Here is a 25,135-nt window from a genome sequence, read left to right as displayed (position 1 = left end):
GCTTGGCTTTGAGTGCAAAATCTTGCGTTAAAATACTTAGCTATGTATACAAGTGAGAATAGAAAGGTGTGGAAAAATGCCATTGTTTTAGGCATCCTACATAGGGAGCATGTAGATTTCAGATGAAAGTTAAGCCAAAGATCCTCTACCTCTTCAAGTCAACATAAAAGATTCCATAGCAATATTCAAGGAAGAATAGTTCTCCTGGCGTCCTGGCCAAAATCCATTCCTCAATCAAAGAAATGTTAAAAAAATTATTTGGTTACACACCTCATTTGTGTCAGCCGGCATTGCTATTTGAAAAACAGTTGCCATATTACCCAACATTATATGGCTACAATACAAAAGTAGTGCATTAGCTGGGGAAAAAAAAAATTATACACCCTAGCAACTATTTAAGTTTAAGAACTTTCCTATTGTGGATAATTTGAATAAAATGTGGGCTTTATTGTACTTTGAAAAATGCACAATTTAATTTGTATATTATGTCTCTTGATTCAGCTGTAAACTTGATTCTCTGCTCTAAAGGTGTCACCAAAAACGTGTCAGTCATCCACAAATAAGAAGTTTGAATTGTTTCCTAAATTTCTTTCCAAAACTTCATTACTTATGGGTGAACAACTTTAACAATGATTAATTTGGTGATAACATCTGCCCATCCATGGCACCACTCTGCCACCATATTGGAGAGGAAGGGAGCAAAGACATTTATATCAAAAATAACGTCTCTAATAGGTTTTAAAAACTACTTGCTAAATTCTGATAGCAGTACTGGGCATCATTCAGATTGTTCAAACATAATGAATGACGTTTTATTTGAGAATAAGTAAGATGCTTCAATTTATTATAAATTGAAAAGCAAACCAAATAGCAGCAAAAGGTAAAACTGACTGCAACATAATAAACATTTGATTGTTGCCTAACAAACAACCCACATTTGCAAGTATATTGAAGGCTCAAACACCTTAATCGCAAACATTCTTTTTTAGTTTTCATAACAATCAACACACTGAATATTCATAGAAAATATATTCAGTCTCAAATGACCTGAGTCTCTAGGGAATCTTGCATCCTCAGTAAATAATCAATTTTGTCCAGAAGTTGTATTTTTTCTTTCTTCAGTGATTCTATCTCAAACCTTTCCTCTTTACGTAGGGCATTAATCCTACGTTCACAGGCCTGTGACGTTGTAACCAGCAAGCTTTTAAGAGGCTCCAGCTCACGGATTCGGTTTCGCAGGTGAACTGAAAAAATAGGTGTTGCTTGATTAAAAACAGGGACATGAGGAAAATGCAATTTTCTGCCTATTGTATTCACAAAGGTTTTAGAAAACAAAAATAACATGATCATTAGCCACTTTCCATCTGAATTTTCAAGAAATAAAATATTCTAGTGCAAAAGGTATGACTGTCTTATTACCATCCAACCCTACTACTTGGAGGATTATCTTTTCTTTGCACAATCCTTTGCAGGACCTCGAAGGTAGTAATTTCAGGACTACTACTGGTACCACGTGCTAGTGCAAGTAGGAATAGGAGGATTAGGCAGAATGCCTGCTTGAGAGCTGGTGCAGAGGGCAGGGATTTTGATTTTTGGATCATTGGGATCTTTTCTGGGGAAGGGCTGATCTGTTCAAAAGGGATGGGTTACATTTCAACTGGAAAGGGACTAACATTTTGCCGGAGAGATCTGCTAGAGCTACTCGGGAGGGTTTAAACTAGTTTGGCAGGGGAATAGGATCCAAAGCAGTAGGGAGACAAGACAAGTTTGAGGACAGCACAGAAGTTAAAGAGAGCACATTAATTAGTCAAGGCAGTGTCAGTAATCCTACTACCAGACAGATCAGACAGAAGCAAGACAGAGAGCAAGGGAAGTTCAGATTAAACTGCATTTATTTCAATGCAAGAGGCCTGACAAGCAAGGCAGATGAACTCAGGGCATTGATGGGTACGTGGGACTGGGATATTATAGCAATTACTGAAACATGGCTAAGGGAGGGACATGACTGGTAGCTAAATGTTCCAGGGTACAGTTGCTATAGGAAATACATAGCAGAAGGTAAGAGAGGAGGGGGAGTTGTACTTTTGATTAGGAAAAGCGTCACGGGATATATCTGAGGGCTTGGCCACTGAGTCTATATGGGTAGAACTGAGAAATAAGAAGGGGAAAATCACTTTGATAGCGTTGTATTATAGACCCCCAAATAGTCAGCAGGAAATTGAAGAGCAAATATGTAAGGAGATTACAGATAGCTCCAAGAAAAATAGGGTGGTAATAGTCAGCGATTTTATTTTTCCTAACATTGACTGGGACAGTCATAGTATTAGAGGGTTGGATGGAGAGAAATGTGTTGAGTACATTCAGGAGGAATTTCTCATTCAGTATGTGGATGACTAGAGAGGGGGCAAAACTTGACCTCTTGGGAAATAAGGAAGGGCAGGTGACAGAAGTGTTAGGGAGGGATCACTTTGGGACTAATGACCATAATTCTATTAGCTTTAAAATAGCTATGGAGAGTGATATGTCTGCCCAAAAAGTTAATATTCTAAATTGGGGCAAGGCCAATTTTGATGGTGTCAGGCAGAAACTTTCAGAAGTTAATTGGGGGAGTCTGTGAGAAGGAAAAGGGACATCTGTTAAGTGGCATGCTTTCAAAAGTGTGTTAACCAGGGTTCAGGGTAAACACATTCCTCTTAGAGTGAAGGGCAAGGCTGGCAGGTTGGGAACCCTGGATGACTCAGGATATTGAGGCCCTGGTCAAGAAGGAAGAGACACATGACACGTATAAGATGATGAATGGGATGGATAGGATAGAGGTGGAGAGACTCTTCCCGCTCAGAAAGGATAGTAGGACTAGGGGGCACAGCCTCAAGATAAAGGGGGGGCGGTTTAGAACGGAGTTGAGGAGGAACTTCTTCACTCAAAGGGTGGTGAATCTCCGGAATTCTCTGCCCGTTGAAGTGGTGGAGGCTGCCTCGCTAAATATTTTTAAGACGCTGGTTGATGGGTTTTTGATAAGAGAGGGGATTAAGGGTTATGGGGAGAGGGCGGGAAGGTGGAACTGAGCCGCGACAGATCAGCCATGATCTTATTGAATGGCGGGGCAGGCTCAAAGGGCTGGATGGCCTACTCCTGCTCCTATTTCTTATGTTCTTATGAAACCGGAGCACCTGGAGGAACCGACACAGACACAGGAAGAACGTGCAAATTCCACATAGTCACCTGAGGCCAGAAAGGCTCTAAATCTCTATGACTCTAAATTTTCCTCCTCCAAATTGCTGCAAACACAAAACTCATTACTATGGAAAATCAGAAATTTAAAATAGGTTGGAGAAGTCACAGTAGTGTTTTAAATAAGGAAAATTGGTCCCATGGTCTTAACACCACCCTGTATCAGAAGTTACACTAATTTTACAAGCATGAATATTTTCATTAAGGCAGATTAGATGGAATCTTTATCCTCAGAATGAATAAAGCAGGTAGTATCCACTTCAGTACATCTAATTTCCTTCTCACCGTTTGACTGAACATTTTTTTTTCCACATGAAATTGCTTTTGACAATAATGACTTCATTCTGAGATGAATATTATTAAAATACAGCAAAAAGATGGCACGGTGGCATGTGGTTAGCACTGCTTTCTCACTGTGCCAGGCACCCAGTTTCAATTCTGGTCTCAGGTGACTGTCTATGTGGAATTTGCATGTTCTTCCCATGTCCGTGTGGGTTTCGTCAGGGTGCTCCGGTTTCCTTCTCCAATCCAGAAATGTGCGAGTTAGGTTGATTGACCGTGATAAATTGACCCTCCTGTCAGAAGGTATGTGTGGGGTTATGGTAGTAGGGCTTGGATGGGATTATGGTCGGTGCAACTCGATGGGCCAAATGACCTCTTTTTGCACTGTAGGGATTCTATGATTCTGTGAAAACTCTCAAATCGTACAGCAAAACATATACACCAAACTGTACAAATGCACTGAATGAGGTGTGGCTGCGATACCATCAAAAACATCACCCAGTATCAATTTCTTGGTGCCAGTATTGACCAGAAATTTAACTGGACTAGCACAAAAATACTTTGATTTGATTTCGATTTGATGTATTATTGTCACATCTATTAGCATACAGTGAAAAGGATTGTTTCTTGCATGCTATACAGACAAAGCATACTGTTCATAGAGAAGGAAACAAGAGAGTGCAAAATGCACTGTTACAGTCGCAGCTAGGGTGTAGAGAAAGATCAACTTAATGCAAGGTAGGTCCAATCAGAAGGCTGACGGCAGCAGGGAAGAAGCTGTTCTTGAATTGACTGGTATATGACCTCAGACTTTTGTATCTTTTTCCTGACGGAAGAAGATGGAAGAGAGCATGTCCAGGCTGCATGCGGTCATTAATTATGCCGGCTGCTTTGCTGACGCAGTGAGAAGTGTAGACAGAGTCAACCGATGGGAAGCTGGTTTGCATGATGGATTGGGCTATATTCACGACCTTTTGTAGTTTCTTGCGGTCTTGGGCACAGCAGGAGCCAGACCAAACTGTGATACAACTGGAAAGAATGCTTTCTTTAGTGCATCTGTTGCACCAAAGTGGATGAGAGTCGTAGCTGACATGCCAAATTTCCTTAGTTTTCTGAGAAAGTAGCTGCTTGGTGGGCTTTCTTAACTATAGCGTCAGCAAGGGAGGAACAGGACAGGTTGTTGGTGACCTGGACACCTAAGAACTTGAAGTTCTTGACCCTTTCTACTTTGTCCCCATTGATGTAGACAGGGACATATTTTCCTCTACACTTCCTGAGATCCATGACAATCTCCTTTGTTTTGCTGACATTGAGGGAGAGATTATTGTTGCCGCACCTGTTCATCAGATTTTCAATCTCATTCCTGTACTCTGTCTCGTCATTGTTTGATATCTGTCCCACTATGGTGTTGTCATCAGCAAACTTGAAAAGCGAATTGGAGAGAAATTTGGCCACACAGTCATAGGTGTATAAGGAGTATAGTAGGGAGCTGAGAACACAGCCTTATGGGGTACTGCTGTTGAGGATGATTGTAGAGGAGGTGTTACTGCCGCTCCTTACTGAGTGTGGTCTGAGAGTTAGGAAGTTCAGGATCCAGTCACAGAGGGAGGAGCCGAGGCCCAGGCCATGGAGTTTGGAGATGAGGTTTAAGGGAATAATGGTGTTGAAGGTTGAGCTGTAGTCAATAAATAGGAGGTTCTTTCTTACCTAGGTGTTCCAGGGTTGAGTGCAGTGCCAAAGAGGTGGCGTCTGCAGTGGGCCTGTTGTGGCAGTAGGTGAACTGTAGCAGATCCAGGTAGTCTGGGAAGCTGGAATTTGATTTGTGCTGTGACTAGCCTTTTGAAGCACTTCATAATGATGGATATCAGAGCCAGCAGACAGTAATCATTGAGGCACGCTGCTTGGTTTTTCTTAGGGACCGGAATGATGGTCGTCTTCTTCAAGCAGGTAGGGAGCTCAGATTTTGTAGAGAGGTTGAAGATGTCTGCGAATACCCCTGCCAGCTGATTTGTGCAGGATCTGTGTGCTCATCCAGGCACCCCATCCAGGCCAGTTGTTTTCTGTGGGTTGACCTTTGAGAAAGCTGCTCTGACATCTGCAATGGTGATCCCAGACACAGGTTCATCCAAGACTTCCAGGGTGGAGGGCATGCTCTTACTGACTCTTGTTCAAAACAGGCATAGAATGCATTGAGTTCATCAGGAAGGGGTGCATTGGAGCCAGGGATTTTGCATGTCTTCACCTTGTAGCCTGTTATGTCTTGCAGACCTCGCTATAGTCAGCGGGGGTCTGTGTGGCTAGCCTGGGACTCTAGCTTGGTACAGTACTGTCTTTTGACATCTTTAATGGATGCCCTTAGATCGTATCTGGCTTTCTAGTATGGATCAGGGTCGCCTCACTTGAACGCCTCTGACTTGGACTTCAGCAAGCAGTAGATATCCTTATTCATCTATGGTTTCTGGTTGGGAAATACACGGATTTGCTTCTTTGGCAAGCTGTCTTCTACACACTTACTAATGAAATCAGTTACTGTTGTGGCATACTCATTCTGGCTGGTCACAGAATTTTTAAATACTGACTAGTCCACTGACTCAAGCAGCCCCTCAGGAGATCGTCCGATTCCTCAGACCAACACTGCACAACTTTCTTTGATGGATTCTTCTGCTTCAGTTTTTGCTTGTAAGCCAGGAGCAAGAGCACAGCCTTGTGATATGATTTGCCAAAGTTTGGCGGTGATAGAGCGGAAGGCATATTTGATATTTGTAATATTCAGTATTTTTAATACTGGAACAACAAAGCATGTGAAGAACGTGAATATTCTGGCAAGTAACTCACCTACTCATTCTCCAAAGCCTCTCTATGATCTACAAGAAACAAATCAAGAGTATGATGAAATATTTTACACTAGCTACACTGGATGACTGTAGCTCCAACAATGCTCAAGAAACTGTCACCATCCAGGTAAAGCAGCCCACTTGAATGGCACTCTACCTTAACTATTCATCCTCTCCATCAGTGGTGCAAAGTGGCACCAGTGTGTACCATCTGCAAGATGCACTGCAGGAACTCACCAAAGCCTCAAGAGCACCTCCCAAATCCCCGTCACTTAGAAGAATAGGGGCACCTAGCACATGGGGATACCACCTACAAGTTGCCTTCCAACATCCTGACTTGGAAATACGTTGCAACTCCTTCATCATTGTTTTGTCAAAATCCTATATTTCTCCACCTAACAGGAATACCACAACCGATGGGCTGCAGTGGTTCAGAAGGTGACTTGTCACCACATTCTCAAAGGCAATTAGGGAGGAGCCATTGATTCTGCTTTTATCAGCAATGCCCACTTTCAATTAATGAATGAATAAATGTATAGAATAACTGTGAATTACGTTGCAGATGTGTGTGGCCTTTTATCCATTATCCATTATAAAAGGTAAAGAAATGAAGAAAAGAGAAGATCACAAGTCTTTGAATATAACTTGTAATCAGCTGTGGACAGCAAATACAGCCAAAAATGCAGTCAAGTCCAAAAATTGTCTTGGTCTGTTTTGTTAATTTGAGCTTCATAGGTGCAAGATCATAATGCAATCTTTATAACATGTTTTTACTGACAAAGCGAGGTGAAAAATCAAAGCCAATATTATACAACAACAGCAGTATCAACAGAAGACCCAATGGAGGCTGCGATTCTTCCACCCTGTTGTGCTGAGTTTTTAATGCAACGGGCCAGGAGATTTAGGCAGCGTCCGATCTGCAGGATCTGCTCCAAGCGCATCTCCCAGCTCTGGATTTCCGGCGCTGTCAGCCCTGCACCAATGCATAAATTATGCCGACGTTAATCTCAGTATTGTTTAAATGGCATTAGCGGGCCTGGGACTCAAATCTCCAGGCCCGCTAGCCTCTCCCCCTACACCAAGAGTATTTCATTCCTGGACTGAAGAGGAGAGTGGGGGGGGCAATCGAGGCCATCCAAATGGTTGGGGAGGTGCCTTGGATAGTGCCAGGAGGCTCAGGCTGGCACTGCTAAGGTGACAATGCCCAGGGGACACATGCCTCAACACCCAACAATCGGTGGTTAGGTCACCTCTCATTCTTCTAAATTCCACTGAGTCAAGTCCCAGCCTGTTTAACATTTCCTCATGAGACAATCCCTCCATACCGGTGATTGTCCTAATGTACCTTCCCTGAATTGCCTCCTGTGAAATAATATCTTTCCTTAAATAAGGGGACAAAAACAGCTCGTAATACCCCAGATGTGGTCTCACCAGTAACTTGCACAGTTTCAGCAAGACTTCTCTACTGTTATATTCCAAATCCCTTTGAATTCAGGGACAACATTCCATTAGCTTGATTATCTGCTGCACCTGTGTGCTAGTTTTGTGTTTTGTGTACAAGTACCACCCATTCCCTTTGTTTTGCAGCTTTCTGCAGTTTTTCTCCATTTAAATAATACTTTGTTCTTTTGTTCTCCCTTTCAAAATGAACATTTTCCCACATTATATTCCATTTGCCAACTTTTGCCCACTTACTTGACCTATCAATATATCTTTGTCAAGTGTTTGTATCCCTCTCGCATCTTACCTTTCCACCTATTTTTGTGAGTCTGCAAATTTGGCTACAATACATTCGCTTCTTTCCTCCTATATATATATTGTAAATGGCTGTGGTCCCAGAACTGATCCCATGGAACTCCACTGGTTATGGGTTACCAACTCCCCACTCACTGTTTCCTGCCCATTTGATAATTCTCTATCCATGTCAATCTACTACCTCCAACACCATGGGCTCTTATACAAATTAGATTAAGTGAGAGTGGCAGGGAAGAGCAATGTTATGTAGGATGAATATTTACTGCTTAGAAAGATTCAAAAAGGAAAGTTCAGAATCGTATTTACTCTACAGTATTACAGATCAAACATAAAAATACAGTAAGTTTTACAGTGAATAGCGGGAGATATTGGAGATAAGAGACAGAGATTGGCCATCAGGCATTAAGCTTTTTTTATATATCCTGCACAAGATATGTTAAAACAGACTCCACAGTTAGGAGCTGCAGAAGTTAAAAAGAACTTCTAGAATTAGATTATAATCAATGTCAAGTCTTAGGAATAGCAGAACTTTAAAATCTGACCTTTTTTATTACCAATCTTCAGATAATTTCTCCTTCCTCCCTTGACACTTGTTGCTTTATTTGACTGTTCTTTTCTACCTCACACAAGTAGCCATTTTTCTTGTGGATTCCTTGACAATGAGCACTTGCAGGCTTTTCCCCATAAAGGACAACACAGCTAGATATATCTTTGTTCAGTTCACAAACATGACCTTGATCTTCCTATCACTTACCATTTTAATTCATGCCTGCTACATTATAATGCAAGCTGAAGAAACAGAATCTCATCTACTAATTAGGCACTTTACATTTTACACATATTGACATTTTAGACTTTACTCTGAAGATATGCGGGTTAGGTTGATTGGCTATGGTAAATTGCCCCTTAGTGTGTCAGGGGGATTAGCAGTTAAATAATTGGATTATGCTAGGGCCTGGCTGGGATTGTTGTAGGTGCAGGTTTGATGGGCTGAAAGAATTCCTTCAGTGCAGAAGGAAGCCAATGATTCTACATCCTTCTGTACTCAACATTGAGTTCAACAAGTTCAGACCATGAACTCTGACCAGCTTGAATCCCCCCTCACACCCCGCCCCATGTCAGTCAGTCTGTATCTTGTTCTCAAATGTTTGCTTTCAGACAGCACTGACCCTTTTTCTGCTATTAACACATTCTACTGTTTTGTTTTTACACAGTGCTGAGCTATATTCTGCTATTAACACCTACTCTGGACCAAAGATGTGGTTTTATACCATATTGCCTTGTGTTCCATGACATCTTTGCCACTCAATCTTTCCTGTTCTATAACCTATCCCTGAAACTTTATATTGCGCCATCTGTCCGTCCCCTCTTTAAAATAACACACAACCCATCCTATTTTTACTTCTCTCCAGTTGTGGAGAAGAGTAACATTGGACTCAAAACATAAGAACATAAGAACATAAGAAATAGGAGCAGGAGTAGGCCATCTGGCCCTTCGAGCCTGCCCCGCCATTCAATAAGATCATGGCTGATCTGTCGTGGCTCAGTTCCACTTTCCCGCCCTCTCCCCATAACCCTTAATCCCCTCTCTTATCAAAAACCCATCAACCCGCTTCTTAAAAATATTTAGCGAGGCAGCCTCCACCACTTCAACGGGCAGAGAATTCCAGAGATTCACCACCCTTTGAGTGAAGAAGTTCCTCCTCAACTCCGTTCTGAACTGCCCCCCCTTTATCTTGAGGCTGTGCCCCCTAGTCCTACTGTCTTTTTTGAGCGGGAAGAGTCTTTCCACCTCTATCCTATCCATCCCATTCATCATCTTATACGTCTCAATGAGATCTCCCCTCATTCTTCTAAACTCTAACGAGTACAAGCCTAGTTTATTCAGCCTCTCCTCATAGCTCAACCCCCTCAACTCCGGTATCAGCCTAGTAAACCTCCTCTGCACTCCCTCCAAGGCCAAAATATCCTTGCGCAGGTGCGGCGCCCAAAACTGCACACAGTACTCCAGCTGCGGCCTCACCAATGCCCTATACAGCTGCAGCAAGACCTCCCTACTTTTATATTCAATCCCCCTCGCTATGAAGGCCAGCATCCCATTCGCCTTCCTGACCACCTGCTGCACCTGCAGGCTGGGTTTTTGCGACTCATGCACAAGGACCCCGAGGTCCCTCTGCACCGTCGCCTGCTGCAGTTTTTCGCCACGTAAGTAATAGTCCTTCCTACCATTCTTCCTACCAAAGTGGACCACCTCACACTTGCCAACATTAAATTCCATTTGCCATTTCCTGGCCCATTCGCCCAGCCTATCTAGATCCTTCTGCAGACTCTCCACACCCTCCGCACAATTCGCACAACATTAACTCAGTTTCTGTCTCCCCAGATGCTGCCAGACCTGATAAGGTTTTCCAGCATTTCCTGTTTTCGTTACAGCTAGATTCGATTCTATCTACACCACACAATAACGTACAAGGAAGAGTTGCAATACATAATTGCAGGAACAGAAAACCTAGCATTTTGCCGCCCAACCCCAGGAAGACTGGGACTAGTGATTACTGCTGCTACACTGCCCGAGTTCAGTTAACTCAGCATAGGCTATGGATCAAACTTAGCACATTTCTGGTCACATTACCTCTGAATTCTTACAGTACAAAGGAGGCCATTCAGTTCATCATGTCTGCACCAGCTCTCCAGGTGAGCATTTCACCTAATGCCATTCCTCTGCTTTCTCCCAGTAACCCTGCACATCCTTCCTTTTCATCCTTTCCCTTTGAGTGCCTCAATTGAATATGCCTCCATCTCACTCTCAGGAGTACGTTCCAGATTGCAATAATTTGATGCATGAAGAAGATTCATTTTTGCAAAGTACTTTAAATCGGTGCCTTTTCTCTTCTGATCCTTTCATGAGGGGAACAGTTTCTCCCAATTTATTCTGACCCAAGCTTCTTGTGATTTTGAATACCTCATTAATGTTCAATTACTCAGTGGATAAGCCTGTTCAGCCACAGGGACAGTTTTGTTAGTAATATTTTTAAACAAACATTTTAAATGATCCCAAGGAAAAATTCTGATGTTATACTAACATGTGATAATGTTCATGGAATTACCGACCACAATGTGGGCAAGTGATAAGTTAGCCCCAAGAATTTACAGTAAAACAAAAAGGTGATTAAGAGTTTCCGCCCTGTTTATTCAGTATCTAGAAATACAGTAAAGGTTCCATAGTCAGTAACAGAAATTACATACCCAGCGTAATTTCATATTCATTCTTTATGGCTGACAGCAATGGTTTGTAAGTTTTTAGGTCCTCGATGAAATATTCAAAGACCTCACGATAAGCCTTTGTGGAAAGCAGAATAATTAATATCTCAGCAATGATAGCAATTAGTTAGTGTGAAAAAAGCCAGTGCCCTGTACATCATTGATGCAAAATGATTGCGACATACATGCTTGATTTTATTTCAAAATAAACTTCTAGCTGACAACAGGAAAAATCTATGCAATCAGGGAGGGGGGATGTTAAGTAAGTGCAAGACCATCTTTCTATTTATGTATAAAATCAGCATTTTCAAAAACATATTCATTTTGGTGTTGGAATATCACTGTGGATTCAAAATGGTTAAAACCATTACATCATAGGCCTAGAAACTTCTTGCTCTGCAGTATTCTTCTCACATTGATCATTTGCTTCATTGTGTCTGACACAGCCACTTCTAGCTGCATGCCAGTTCTCAGTTTCACATTACCATCTAATTATCAGTTATTCTAGCAATTATTGGCTTTTAGAACCATACTTTATGTAAAAAAGTAAGATTTCTTTTGCAATGTGCACTTAAAGCAATAGACATTAATTAATTATTCCTAGAGCAGCACCTTAAGAAAATGATCTCTGGCAGCAATCTATCAAAAGTACAAAGCTAATTATAGGGGGATGGGTGGTATAGAGCAATTGGGCTGTAATTAAAAAGCACATGTATAGTATATTGCAAAGACAATCTGCATTGCAAATAACATATGTAGAAATTGCTAAAATTCACACAAAAGATCTCAGTCCCACACACTTCATCAGGGAGTGGCACACTGCAAAGTTAGCCAATGTTACACCTGGGCACAAAAAACAATTTTATTTGACAATAAAAGAAAATCACCCAGAACAGTTTGTAGAAACTAGTTCGAGTGGTATATGTAAATATGTTTGAGTAGGTTTTCTATCTTTTCATGCATTGTGAGGCACTAACAAATGCACCATTTATTCATGGATATTTGTGGTATATTTACTAATCTACATGACATTAGTTAATTTTATTGCCTATAGTTTTTCTTTCCTTCCTTTAGCTGGGGTAGAGTTCCACAGTTTTAAACTTTTGAGTGTCCCTTGATAATCTGTCAGAACACTCATTTTATTTCATTAATAAGCTCCAAAGGCAGTGCCAGCAGGCCCAGTATTTGTGAGGTATCACAAACCAAACCCAAATATTCACACTCCAGTTTGGTTCACTGGATTGAATTAGGGAATGGGGACAATTATTGATTTTTTTCTCTGTCACTGCATGGTTTACTGAGGCCAATTATAGTTCCTTTCCTGTCACATTGGCTGAGATTAGACAATATGACAACACAAAAATCTTTCTTATTATATCAGAAGCAACATGAACTCCTTATAAACTGCCAATGCTTGTATTATGAAGGAAAATGAGTAGGAGATGGACTTGTTAAATAATTGCTTTGCATTAGTGTTTACAACATAGGAAGAGATTTGTGTGCCAGAGATCCCAAGGAATCTAATATTGAAATCAAGGAGAGGATCTCAACAAAATTAACATTAGCAAAATCATGAAGAAAGCAATGGCATTATAGACTACATCTCCAGATCCAGATGGTTTCCATCCCAGAGTTTTAAAGGAAGTAAGTAAGAATATTGCAGCTGTTCTAACTATAGTTTTTTTCAAAGTTCTCTCAATTTGGAAATCATTCCTTTAGATCAGAAATCTAGACATATTATTCTACCACTATTTAAGAAAGACAGATCATAAAATCCTACAGTACAGACGAGGCCATTTGGCCTATCGAGTCTGTATTGACTCTCTGACAGAGCATCTTACCAAGGCCCTCTCCCCTGTCTTACCCCTGCAAATTGCACATATTTTACCATGGCTAATTTCATCCAATCCACACACCTTGGGACAGTAAGGGGCAATTTAGCAAGGCTAATCAACACAGCCCACACATCTTTGGACAGTGGGAAGACATCAGAGCACCTGGAGAAACCATGTAAACATGGGGAGAATGTGCAGACTCCAGGCAGACATGGGGAGAACATGCAGATTCCAGCCAGACATGGGGAAAATGTGCAAACTCCACGGAGTCACCCAAGGCCAGAATTGAATCCAGGTCCCTGAAGTTGTAAGGCAGAAGGACTAATCACTGTGCCGGGGGAGATGGTTGGAGGAATTGCTGGAGTCTAATCACTGTGCCACCATGCCCAATGCGGGGGGGAGGGGGTGGGGTGGAATTGCTGGAGTCTACAATTCAATTTAGAGTGACTGAACAGCTTGAAAATTCTCAGCTGGAGAGAGCCAACATGGATTTGTATGAGGTAGGCCACGGTGATAAATCAGATTCAGTTTTATGAAGATATGACTAAATTATGAGATATGGTATGTTTAGGGATGCCTTTTATATGGACTTCCAAAAACCATTTGATTAAACTTTCTCTTATGAAAAACTTAAAGAATTGAAGGCAAATTACTGACTTGTATGAGAATGGCAGAGTGGCAGGAGACAGAGAATCAGGCTAATGGGCAGGTAGTCAGACTGACAGACTGTGATTAGTGGTGAGGCAGTCTTGTGGTCCAACGAGTAGCATCTCTGCCTCTAAACTAAAAGCTCCAGGTTCAAGTCTCTCTCTCGGACTTAATGACCAAGGAAGGCACATTTATAACTTGGCCAAACAGGCTGTGTATTTATTTGTAAATCCTTCCAACATATTTCAATGGCAGACAGTAAAAGCTACGTGACGTAAAGAACTTGGAGCCCCTATCTTCACCAACCATAGATCCAAGCTACAACATGCATGTAGAAGTACATGTTATCACAACAAACTCAAACTCTTTGTGGGGATTGGCCAGTTGGTTGGACGGCTGTTGTGGAACAGATTGGTATCAATGGCAAGGGGTTCAATCCCCATTCCTGTTGGGATGGATGGGGGACCGGCCTCCAAGGCACATCGCAGTGGAGGTTGTGGTGCTGTGGGAGGACCTGTCTCCAGGCACAGACCCATGAACCATTAGGGGTGCTCTGAACTCCATTATTAATTTAGTTGTTGTAAATTGTCTCCAAATCTCCACCCCTCTGCTTTATTGTCATTGTCAGGTAGCAGGGTGCAGTAGCCAATTTCTATACATCCCCTCAGAATTGCTCTATCTCCTTTGATGGGATTGATAATTAGCTGCACAGCACACATTTTGTTTCTCTTAGAATGCATCCTTTACAATGAATGTGCAGCTGTCTTGTTATTGTTAAACAGATTTTTTTAATGGAATAGTCACAAAGGGAATCTTGCAGATTCTGGAACATCCAATCTTTGTGGCATTAGTGAAAAGGTTCTCTTTCTTGCAGATAGAATATCATGATTATCTCCAGCTAAATTGTAATTTCTGCTTGTAGCCCTCTGCACTACAATCAGCCCTCTTGAGGTCAGTTAACTCAGCAAAAAATTCAATTTAAATTAATAATTAAAATTCAAATTATATTAAAGAAAATCTCCAGTGTTGTTTTACTCCACCTGCTTAATTTGGGTGATTGTATAATTTGATATGTTACTTTGAAAAAATACTTATAATTAACAGTGGTAAACTGTGGTTCAATTGCATATTACTGATGAGACAAAGAAATGTAATTATGCTTAAAAATGCTGAGAATGTTAACCCTCGTTCTTTAGAAAATCAAATGATAATGTGTCAGATTAACTGATTTATATTTCTGTGCACTTAAATGTTATAAACATATCAACTATATATCAAAATAGGCTTTAAACCCACTTGTAGGTTTACTTCCCGAGCATTGGGCCCACTGGGGTCCAAGACCTGGAGCTCTTTCCTCAGGTGTGCTTCCAGCTGTTCCAGGAATCGAGGTTTTGGAGCACTGTTTGTATCTGTAATGTCAAATCTATAGGATTAAAACAAAAAAAGTTATTTTAGAAAAAAGTGAAGCACCTGCTTCAATGCAGCCCAGCCCACGTGTCACAGCTTCTTTCAGTTAAAATGTAGCCACAAGCATCACAATTTCAATTTTACTCACTACATGTTTTCTAAACTATTGTGAATGAGAAATGTTCTTTCACATTTTCATACATTTTCTTTTCATACATTTTCTTTGGGTTACTATATCCCCAGATATTGAGTATTTAGTTACCTCTAGGTTGCTGGGAGTGAGGGTTCTGTCAAAGATTGTCTGTGACACTGGGGATCAAGGGGAAATGGTGAAGCTCTAAAATTGTAAGCACAACAAAGGAAATGCTAAAAGTGAACAGTAAAGGGCAGGGAAAAAGAGTTAAGAATGAAGCAAGCATACATTGGCAGCTAACAACAATCCAATAGGTCTACTGCAGTAGATTATCAAGATAGGTGTGAGAGACCAGCAATTCACATGGAGACATGGGTTTAACGGAAGTATGTTCACTATTAGATAGTTTTAGCTCATGAACTAGACATACATCATTATTCTCTGCTGTAGCCAAGGTACGATACCAAGATTTAACAATTAAATAATCGTGTTAAAACACTTACCACAGGATAGATGGGTTACCTATCAAATTTTTCAGTCATTTCTAAAGTAATGTGTCAGAAAACTTGTGCAATTACATTAAAACTACTTGATTGGTTTATTTACCAACCCAGCGAAGCCCAAGAAATACAGCAAGATATCAAACTATATTTCTTTTGAATATGCTTCACAAAGCACTTTGAGAAGGTTTTCTACCATTAAAGTGGCATATAAATAAACATAAGTTGTTTAAACAGTAGTCAACATACAAAATGTATTAACTGAACTAATGTCTGACAAATCAAAACAAAATACAAAACCTCTGTATTTATTTACAGTAAATGACTTCATGATCTGTTTCAGCAAAGAGTGAAACAGAGGATTTGGAAACTGCAACGTAGCCTCTAAGTTATAACGGATGACGTTGTAAGTAAAGCCACACTCTTTGAATATTTGCCTTTGACTTACACAGGACCAATAAGTTAAAGAAACCAAAAGTGACAATGCTGGAAAATCTCAGCAGCGTCTGCAAGGAGAGAAAAGAGTTGACGTTTCGAGTCCAGATGACCTTTTGTCAAAGCTAAAAGGCATAGAAAGAGAGTTATTTATACCATATGGTGAGGGAATGAAAGATGAGTCATAGCCATAGGAACAAGGTGAAAGGCTGCTAATGGAAGAGTATAGAGAGAATAAAAGGTGTGAATGGCCAAATAGCAGAGAAACTGAAATCAAAGGGTAAATTGTGACTGATGAAGATGTGGCGGAGAGGGAGATGGGTGAAAAAGAGGAAGCAAAGGAGGAGAAAGGTAAGGAAAGGGGGGGATAAACTAAAAGTTGGGGGAGGGAAGAAGAAAAATAAAGAAATAAAAGATAGAGAACAGTTAATAATTAAATAAAATGAAAACAAAGGGGTTGAGGTGGGGGAGAGCTAATCATCTGAAGTTGTTAAATTTGATGTTGAGACTGGAAGGCCCAGCCAGAAGATGAGGTGCTGTTCTTTCAGTTTGCGTTGAGCTTCACTGAAACACTGCAGCAAGCCAAGGACTCAGTCTGACATAGGTGTCTTTGCTATCTAGTCAGGATTGAGTGCAAGGCCAGGGAGATGTCAGCTGTGGACCTGCTGCAGCTGTAGGCAAACTGTAGTGGATCCAGACAAGCTGAGAGGCTGGAATTAATTTGTGCCACGACTAACCTTTCGAAGCACTTCATAATGATGAAAGTCTGGACCACCGGATGATAGTCATTAAGGCACACTGCTTGCCTTTTCTTTGGTACTGGGATGACGGTTGTCTTCTTGAAGCAGATAGAGACTTCCAATTGCTGTAAAGAGAAGGATTTTGCTAAAAAGCGAATACTCCCACCAGCTGATCTGCGCAGCATCTGAGTGCTCGTCTGGGTACCCCATCCAGGCCAGTCACTATCCATGGGTTGGCCTTTGAGAGGGTTGACATCTGCGATGGTGACTTCAGATACCAATTCAGGCGAGGCTTACAGGGTGGAGGGCGTGTTCTTGCTGACCTCTTGCTCAAAACAGGCATAGAATGCATTGAGTGCACCAGGCAGCGGTGCATCGGAGCCAGCAATTTTACATACCTTCATCTTGTAGTCTATTATGTCTTGCAGACCTTGCCGTAGTTGGCAGGAGTCTGTGTGGCTAGTCTGGGACTCTAGCTTGGTCCGGTACTGTATTCTAGCATCTTTGACAGAGCTCCTTAGATCCATATCTGGCTTTCTTGTATAGGTGAAAGTCAACTGACATGAGTGCCTCAGACCTGGACTTTAGCAAGCAGTGGATATCCCTGTTCATCCATGGTTTCCAGGTGAGAAACATGCAGGTTTGCTTCTTTGGCACAGTCTTCTACACACTTACTAATGAAGTCAGTTACTGTAGTGGTGTACTTGTTCAGGCTGGTTGCAGAGTTTTTAAATACCGACCAGTCCACTGACTCTGATGGCACCGCAAGAGTTCATCATCCGGCTTCACCAGCAAGTTTAGGCCCCGCCCCACTACTGGCAAGAATCGCATCCTGGCTCTTTTTTTTTGCACTAAGTGACGTAAGATCGCAACTCACTCCTCACCAAATAAACCTGCGCGATTCTCTCCCCGCTTTCTTGCTTGTTCGGCACTTAGACATTTTTTTCGTAAGATCACTCCCTATACCCCAAGTGTCTATTTTCTAAACACAAACTATTTTCAAACACATATTCAAACACAAGTCACCAACAATACAAATTTCAAAAGAAAAATGGGCACTTTTAAGAACTGTACATTGTCAAGAAAAGTATTGTTCAAAATTTGTGCAAATTAGTGCAACATATTTCTATTGTTTTTTTTCTGGATTTTGCAGTTGTAATTCAGATTTTAATGTATATTTCAAAAGTACAATCAGCTGTAAGTTATAGCAGAACAAATAACATTATAATCCAATTAATATCAACTTGTATCACCAGATTTATTGTAACAATATAAAAAGTAACATTTTCTATATTGCCTGCACAAATTGATAAATTTCACTGGCAAAATTATTAAATAACAAGACCTGAAACTATAAAATCACCACAGACTTCAGATCTAAATATGTTTAATCTTATAATTATATCACAGGGCAAAAGCCGATTAAATTAACATTAATGATAAAAGGAATTTAGACCTTGTATTGTGCTGCTTAATTAGCACATGAGAATTTCCTAATAGTGTTAACTCATGCTAGGGTACACTTCCAATCATGGTCTCCAGCATTTTGCCTGACTAGCCATTCCTGATGTGCAGTATTATACAGTGAATAGGCTTTTAATCCACAAGAATGGGACATCAAATCAGGGCTCAATTCTGTTCCTCAGCCAATACCCACACATGTACATTCTTACATTGTGTAGTAATATGACCTTCCAGCTGCATTCACATTTTTGATGGCAGGTTGCATAAACTTGGGTTATAATCCCTTGATTTTACAAAATTGAGGGGTGATCTAATTAAGGTATTTAAAAATGGTAAAAGGATTTAATTGAGTAGACAGAAAATAAACTTTTTCCTCTGGTGGGGAAATTAGAACAAAAAGACAGAATTTCAACTTTTAATATATATTGTATAGTATGTGGCTTGGAGAAGACCTTGGAGCTGGTGGATGCATCTCCTGCCATTGCCCTTCTCTAGGGCAATGGTGGTAGAGGATACAGGTTTGTTGAAGGAACATTGATGCATTGCTGTAGTACATCTTGTAGCTGGTACGCACTGCTCACATTGTATGTTAATGGTGGAGTGAGCAGAAATAGAGAAATTAGAGCTTGTCTATTTGGAACTGGAACTAGGAGATTTCTTTTCCATTCAAAAGGTAATGGAAATACCTCCCAGAGAAAGATTGCAAACAATGGGTAATTGACATTTTCAAGACCAACAATTAGATGATAGTAAGAAAAAGAAATTGTTTCACTTAGAAGGTTGTGAATCTTTGGGATTCTCTACTCCAAAGGATTGTGGATGCACAATTGTTGAGTATATTCATGACTGAGGTTGATTGATTTTTGAACACAATGGAAATCAAGAAACATAGTGACATGGTGGAAAATGTAGTTGAGGTTGAAGATCAACCATGATTTTATCAACTGGAGGACAGCAGGCTCAAGGAGCCAAATGGCCTTCTTCTGCTTATATTTCTTATGTATCAAGGATGTGGATCAAAATTGGATAAGCGATGTTGAGGTACAGATCAGTCACAACAAACTTAAATAGAGAAAGAGACTCAAAGAACTAAATGGCTGGCTCCTGCCCCATTTTCTGAGTGGGAATCATGGCCAGCATTTTGCCTCCCTAGCCCAGGGCACAGAGACCAATTGCTGCATCTCACTATCACCCAAGCTAACATAAATCAAAACAGACTTAGATTGGATCTGATCAGTTCTAAATGAGGGAGGGCATTTGATCAATGAACAATGACAACCTGGATCACCAACAGGATATCATTTAATCTCCCACTTGCAGTTTTATGTTCAAAGAGTAATAACCTCTTATTATAAACTGTAACAGATTTCATGGACATAATTGTCTCTTACCCATGGTATCTGTTGTCATTTGATTGCTGAAACGTTTTTTTTGGTTGAACAATCTCTCCACCAACGTGCCCAGGCCAATTGGACAGGTATCTGTCATTCTTTACAACACTTGGCTGCAGAACAATGTAAATGTAAGATCAGCGTGTTACTTAAAAAAAATCATATCTATTAAAAAAACATTTTTATATACTGAAGAAGAATCAGAGGGAAAAAAGATACAAATTTTCTGTGTAGACATCAATCCCTTTTGTTCCTCCTATCAGCTCAGGCCATGCTTCAGCTGTCACCAAGATACATGTTCTAAAACCTACAACACAGCTCAGTAAGGACACAAAGTAATGAAGAAAAATGGAGAAGAACTGAAATTTACCTATCCTCAAGATACTATCCAAATGATGCAAAGTGATCAAGTAATCTGACCAGGAAGAAACACAGCCTTGTCTTGGAAAGAAAATCCATAGTAATATTTAAGAAGTTTATCACTATAATTAAAACACTATTGCCTATTAAAAAAAGTACCTAAAGCAAATAAATCAATTTTCTATCATAATGCTGTTTGCCACACCCCTCTGAAGTATGTTTTGTTCAAATGTTTACTGTCTTACATCATCTGGTGATTGCTTCTTCTTGGTTTACTGAAAAGATTTTTCATGGGCTAGCATAAGTGATCAAAATGCTTACCAATAATTGTTTCTGTGGAAGATGGTATTTTATATTGCTGCCATGTAGCTGATAAGACAGACAAGCGGGTGCAAGTTCAGTCACATTTAATTTGCTTGATGTCTCTCTATCATAAGAAAAAGATAACATAAGAACATAAGAAATAGGAGCAAGAGTAGGCCATCCAGCCCCTCGAGCCTGCCCCGCCATTCAATAAGATCATGGCTGATCTGAGGTGGATCAGTTCCACTTACCTGCCTGCTCCCCATAACCCTTAACTCCCTTATTGATCAGAAATCTATCTATCCGTGACTTAAGCATATTCGACGAGGTAGCCTCCACCACTTCAATGGGCAGAGAATTCCAGAGATTCACTACCCTCTGAGAGAAGAAGTTCCTCCTCAACTCTGTTCTAAATTAACCCCCCCACCACCTTATTCTGAGGCTGTGCCCTCTAGTTCTAGTTTCATTTCTAAGTGGAAAGAATCTCTCTACCTCTACCCTATCTAGTCCCTTCATTATCTTATATGTCTCTATGATGATTTATAATGTTAATCAATGTTAAATTAGTTTTTTTTTAAAGAATGAAATCCTGGTCCACTTGCACAATCTGCAGAAAACAGAATAACTAAATAATGTTATAGAACTGAAGGCACCTGAAGGTGCCAGAGATCTGAAATATAAACAGAAAATGCTGGAAAAACTTAGCAGATCTGGCGGCATCTGTGGAGAGAGAAACAAAGTTAATATTTCAAGTCCAATATTTCACTGGAACTGGAGAACAGAAATGATGAGTTTTAAGGTTGTTGATAAAGGGAGGGAGGGTCAGGTGGAGGAAAAGGAGGGTTAGGAAGAGGTTAGAAAGTGCTGGGAGATTAAAATACAAAGATGTCATGGAACAAAAGGCAAAAACAGTGGAAATGGTAGTGGTAAAGGAACAATGCATTGGTCCAGAATGGGTGTTTATAACAGAATAAAGGTCAATGCTATCTGAGAGCAAAATATCACAATGTGTTAATAGCAGAAAATACGTTAGTACTGTCTGAGAGCAAAACTGCTGAATGTGTTGATAGCGGAATAAAAGTCTGTACTGACCTTTATTCTGTTATTAATATCTACTCTGGATCAATGGGACGTGAGCATTGTTGGCTAGGCCAGCATTTATTGCCCATCCCCAATTGCCCTTAAGTTGATGATGTGCTGCCTTCTTGAAATGCTCCAATTCACCTAGTTTAGATACACCCATAGTGTTGTTTGGAGGGGAGTTGCACTATTTTGATCCTGTGACAGCAATGCAATGAAGATATAGTTCTAAATCAGGATGGTGTGTGGCTCGGAGGAGATTTTTGAGGTGGTGTTCCCATGCATCTGCTGCCCTTGTCCATTAAGGTGATAGAAACTGTGTATTTGAAAGGCTCTGTTGAAGGAGCCTTGGTGAGGTGTTGCAATGCGTCTTGTAGATGGTACACGCTTCTGCCACTGTGCGCTGGTGTTGAAGAGAGTGAATGTTTAGGGTGGCGTATGGGGTGCCAATCAAGTCCTGGGTGGAGCCGAACTTCCTGAGTATTGTTGGAGCTGCACTTTGTCATGAAAATGCCTCTATTTTTTGAGAAATTATTTTTAAAAAAGGCCACCTTCCAAGGTGAATTAGAGAAACGTAAACAAGAACCCTTTCAGAAAGGAAATATGGAGAAATTTCAAAGGAAAAATTACAGACATCAAAACCAAACATTCAAATGAATAAAAATGCAAAGTGCTGAGTTTTACATCTAACAAAATCAGACCACCCCTATGATGAACTAAATAACACATCTCCTGTTGCTTTATATTTTCTTGAAATGTGTCAAAGGTTTCTGTGATGCAAGATCAAAATATAATTACTTGTTTTATAATAATGACTGCAAGACATGTTAATTTAATTCCTTTTTACAAATAAAAAGGCAGGAGGCTTTAACACATAGAAAAAAAAAGCCATTGAAGTCATCTGGAAAAACTGCTTCAGGAAGTAGTACAAAACCTCTCTCTCCGAAGTTCTGAAAAGCCCTATCTCTACAATATAAACATCCAACCTAAGAGACATTGGTAGTCCATCAGAGAGAACCGCAAGAGAAACACTGATTTTTGGAAGACGTATCTCCAAATTAGGAGGAAGGAATTGTCTTTAGTTAGACGCAGTTATCTGGATTTCAGTTCAACTACAAGATTTGAAAGGAAACGGAAAATGTTGTAACAACTTTACTTATTTATTAAAGTTTAATTATTAATCACAAGTAAGGGTTACATTAACACTGTAATGAAGTTACTATAAAATTCCCCTAGTCACCACAGTCCGGCACCTGTTTGGATCAATGCACCTAACCAGCACATCATTCAGACTGTGGGAGGAAACCGGAGCACCCAGAGGAAACTCACGCAGACACGGGGAGAACATGCAGACTCCGCACAGATAGTGACCCAAGTGGGGAATCGAACCTGGGTGCTAAGCACTATGCCACCATACTTCACAGGAACTGGGGAGTACTCCATTACAATCCTGACTTCTCCTTTGTAGGTGGACAAGCTTTGGAGAGTCAGCAGGTGAATTATTTCCAGTTGCCAACCTGCTCTTGCGGCCACAGTTTTCATATGATGGTCCAATTCAGTTTTTGGTCAATGATAACGCTCAGACTGTTGAAAGTGCAGTTTCATCAATGGTAATGCAATTGAATATGAAGGGGAGATGGTTTACTGTCAGCCTGGCACTTGTGTGGTGCAAACGTTACTTGTCATTTATCAGCCCGTGCCTGAACATTTTCAGACTGCTTAAGTATTTGAGGAGTCACAAATCGTGGTAATCATTGTGCAATCATCTGTGAATATCCCCATCTCCAACCTTATGGTGGAGGGAAGGTCTTTGATGAAAGAGCTGAAGATGTTTGGGCCTAGAACACTCTTGCAGTAATGTCCCAGGACAATGATTGATCTCCAACAATCACAACCATCTTCCTTTGTGCGAAGTATGACTTCTCCCATTGCCATCGATTCCAGTTTTGCTAGGGTTCCTGACACTACAGTCAAAAGTTGCCTTGACATCAAAAACAATCACTCTAACCCCACTCCACCTCTGGAGTCCAGCTTTTTTGTCCATTTGGACCAAGGTTGTAATGCAGTCAGACGCTGAATGATCCTAGTGGGACACAAGCTGATCATCCATAAACAAGTTATTGCTGAATAAATGCCATTTCAATAACACTGTCAAAGACCCCTTTCAACACTTTGCTGATGATCAAGAGTAGACTGTTGGGTGGTAACTGGCCTGGTTGGATTTATCCTGTGTAATGCGGACAGGACATATCTGGGCAATTTTCCACTTTGCAGGGTTGATGCCAGTGTTGTATCTGTAGTAGAAGAGCAACTAGTTCTGTAGAATGAGTCTTCAATACTAGTGCTGAAATATTCATAGGACCTATTGCCTTTGTTACAGGGAATCTCAGAAGGAGGCCAAGATGGATCTTCCACATGGCACTTCTGGCTGAAGATAGCTGCAAGTGCTTCAGCGTTGTCCTTTGCACTGATGTGCTTTTTTCATTCATGGGATATTGCCTTCCCTAATTGCCCTTGAACTGAACCAAATGGCTTGCTGGGCCATTTCAGAGGGCATTTAAGTGTCATTGCTGTGGGTCTGGAATCACATGTAGGCCAGACTAGGTAAGGGCATTGGTGAACCAAATGGGTTTGAACAACAATCAACAATTGTTTCATGGTTATCATTCGACTATTAATTCCAGATATTTATTGAAAGCAAATTTTACCATCTGTTGTAGTGGGATTCGAACCCTGGTCTCTTGAACAGTACTCTGGGGTTTGGGATTGCTATTCCAGTTATAATACTACATCACCACCTCCCCTATAAGGATTTGGAGTCTTTCATCATTGAGGCTGGGATATTAGTGGAGGGTACCCCTCTAACTGGTTGTTGAATCATCCACCACCATTCATAATCGGATGTAGTAGGTCTGCTGAGCTTCGATCTGGTCCATTGGTTGTGAAATCCTTATTGTATGCTGCTTCTGTTGTTTGATATGCAAGTAGTCCTATGTTGTAGCTTCATAAGGTTAACATTTGATTTTTATCCCAGGAATCAGCCTAGTGTTTCTTCACTGAACTGCTTCCAATGCACCTCCTTAAAGTGTTCAAAACTGCACATGGGTGTGATCTCACCAACACACTGTACAGTTGCTACAATACTTCCCTCTATCCTCCCTCGCAATAAAGTCCAACATTCCATTCGCCTTCCTAATTACTTGTGCCTGCTTCCTAACTTTTGTTGTTAAGGACACCTTGTTGATGACACAAAGATTGGTGGTTAACACTGAAGCGGACTGTCTTGGGCCACTAGAAGATATAAACAGAATGGTGAAATGGGCAGGTAAGTGGCAGATGGAATTTAACCCTGAAAAGTGTGAGGTGATACTTTGGAAGGAGTCATGTGACAAGGAAATATTCAATGAATGGTAGGACACTAGGAAGTTTTATGGAACAAAGGGACTTTGGCGTGTTTGTGCACATATCATAGAATC

The 25,135-nt window shown here is 40.7% G+C and overlaps 1 protein-coding gene across 1 annotated transcript in view; it reads right to left on the bottom strand.

Annotated features, from left to right (window-relative positions):
* Positions 1-25,135, bottom strand: part of tsnaxip1 (translin-associated factor X interacting protein 1) — a 68,780-nt gene that overhangs the window by 36,997 nt on the left and 6,648 nt on the right. The window contains exons 2-6 of the mRNA XM_080187073.1: positions 20,598-20,703; positions 19,917-20,029; positions 15,143-15,269; positions 11,349-11,442; positions 1,048-1,244 (exon numbers count right to left, since the gene is read on the bottom strand). Of these exons, the coding sequence (XP_080043199.1) occupies positions 1,048-1,244; positions 11,349-11,442; positions 15,143-15,269; positions 19,917-20,029; positions 20,598-20,703 (637 nt within the window). The remainder of the gene's footprint in view (positions 1-1,047; positions 1,245-11,348; positions 11,443-15,142; positions 15,270-19,916; positions 20,030-20,597; positions 20,704-25,135) is intronic.

This window comes from Carcharhinus amblyrhynchos, chromosome 4 (assembly GCF_965287045.1).
Source record: "Carcharhinus amblyrhynchos chromosome 4, sCarAmb.v2.hapA, whole genome shotgun sequence".
Classification (NCBI taxonomy): domain Eukaryota; kingdom Metazoa; phylum Chordata; class Chondrichthyes; order Carcharhiniformes; family Carcharhinidae; genus Carcharhinus; species Carcharhinus amblyrhynchos.
This window is presented reverse-complemented; position numbering and strand designations above follow the sequence as displayed.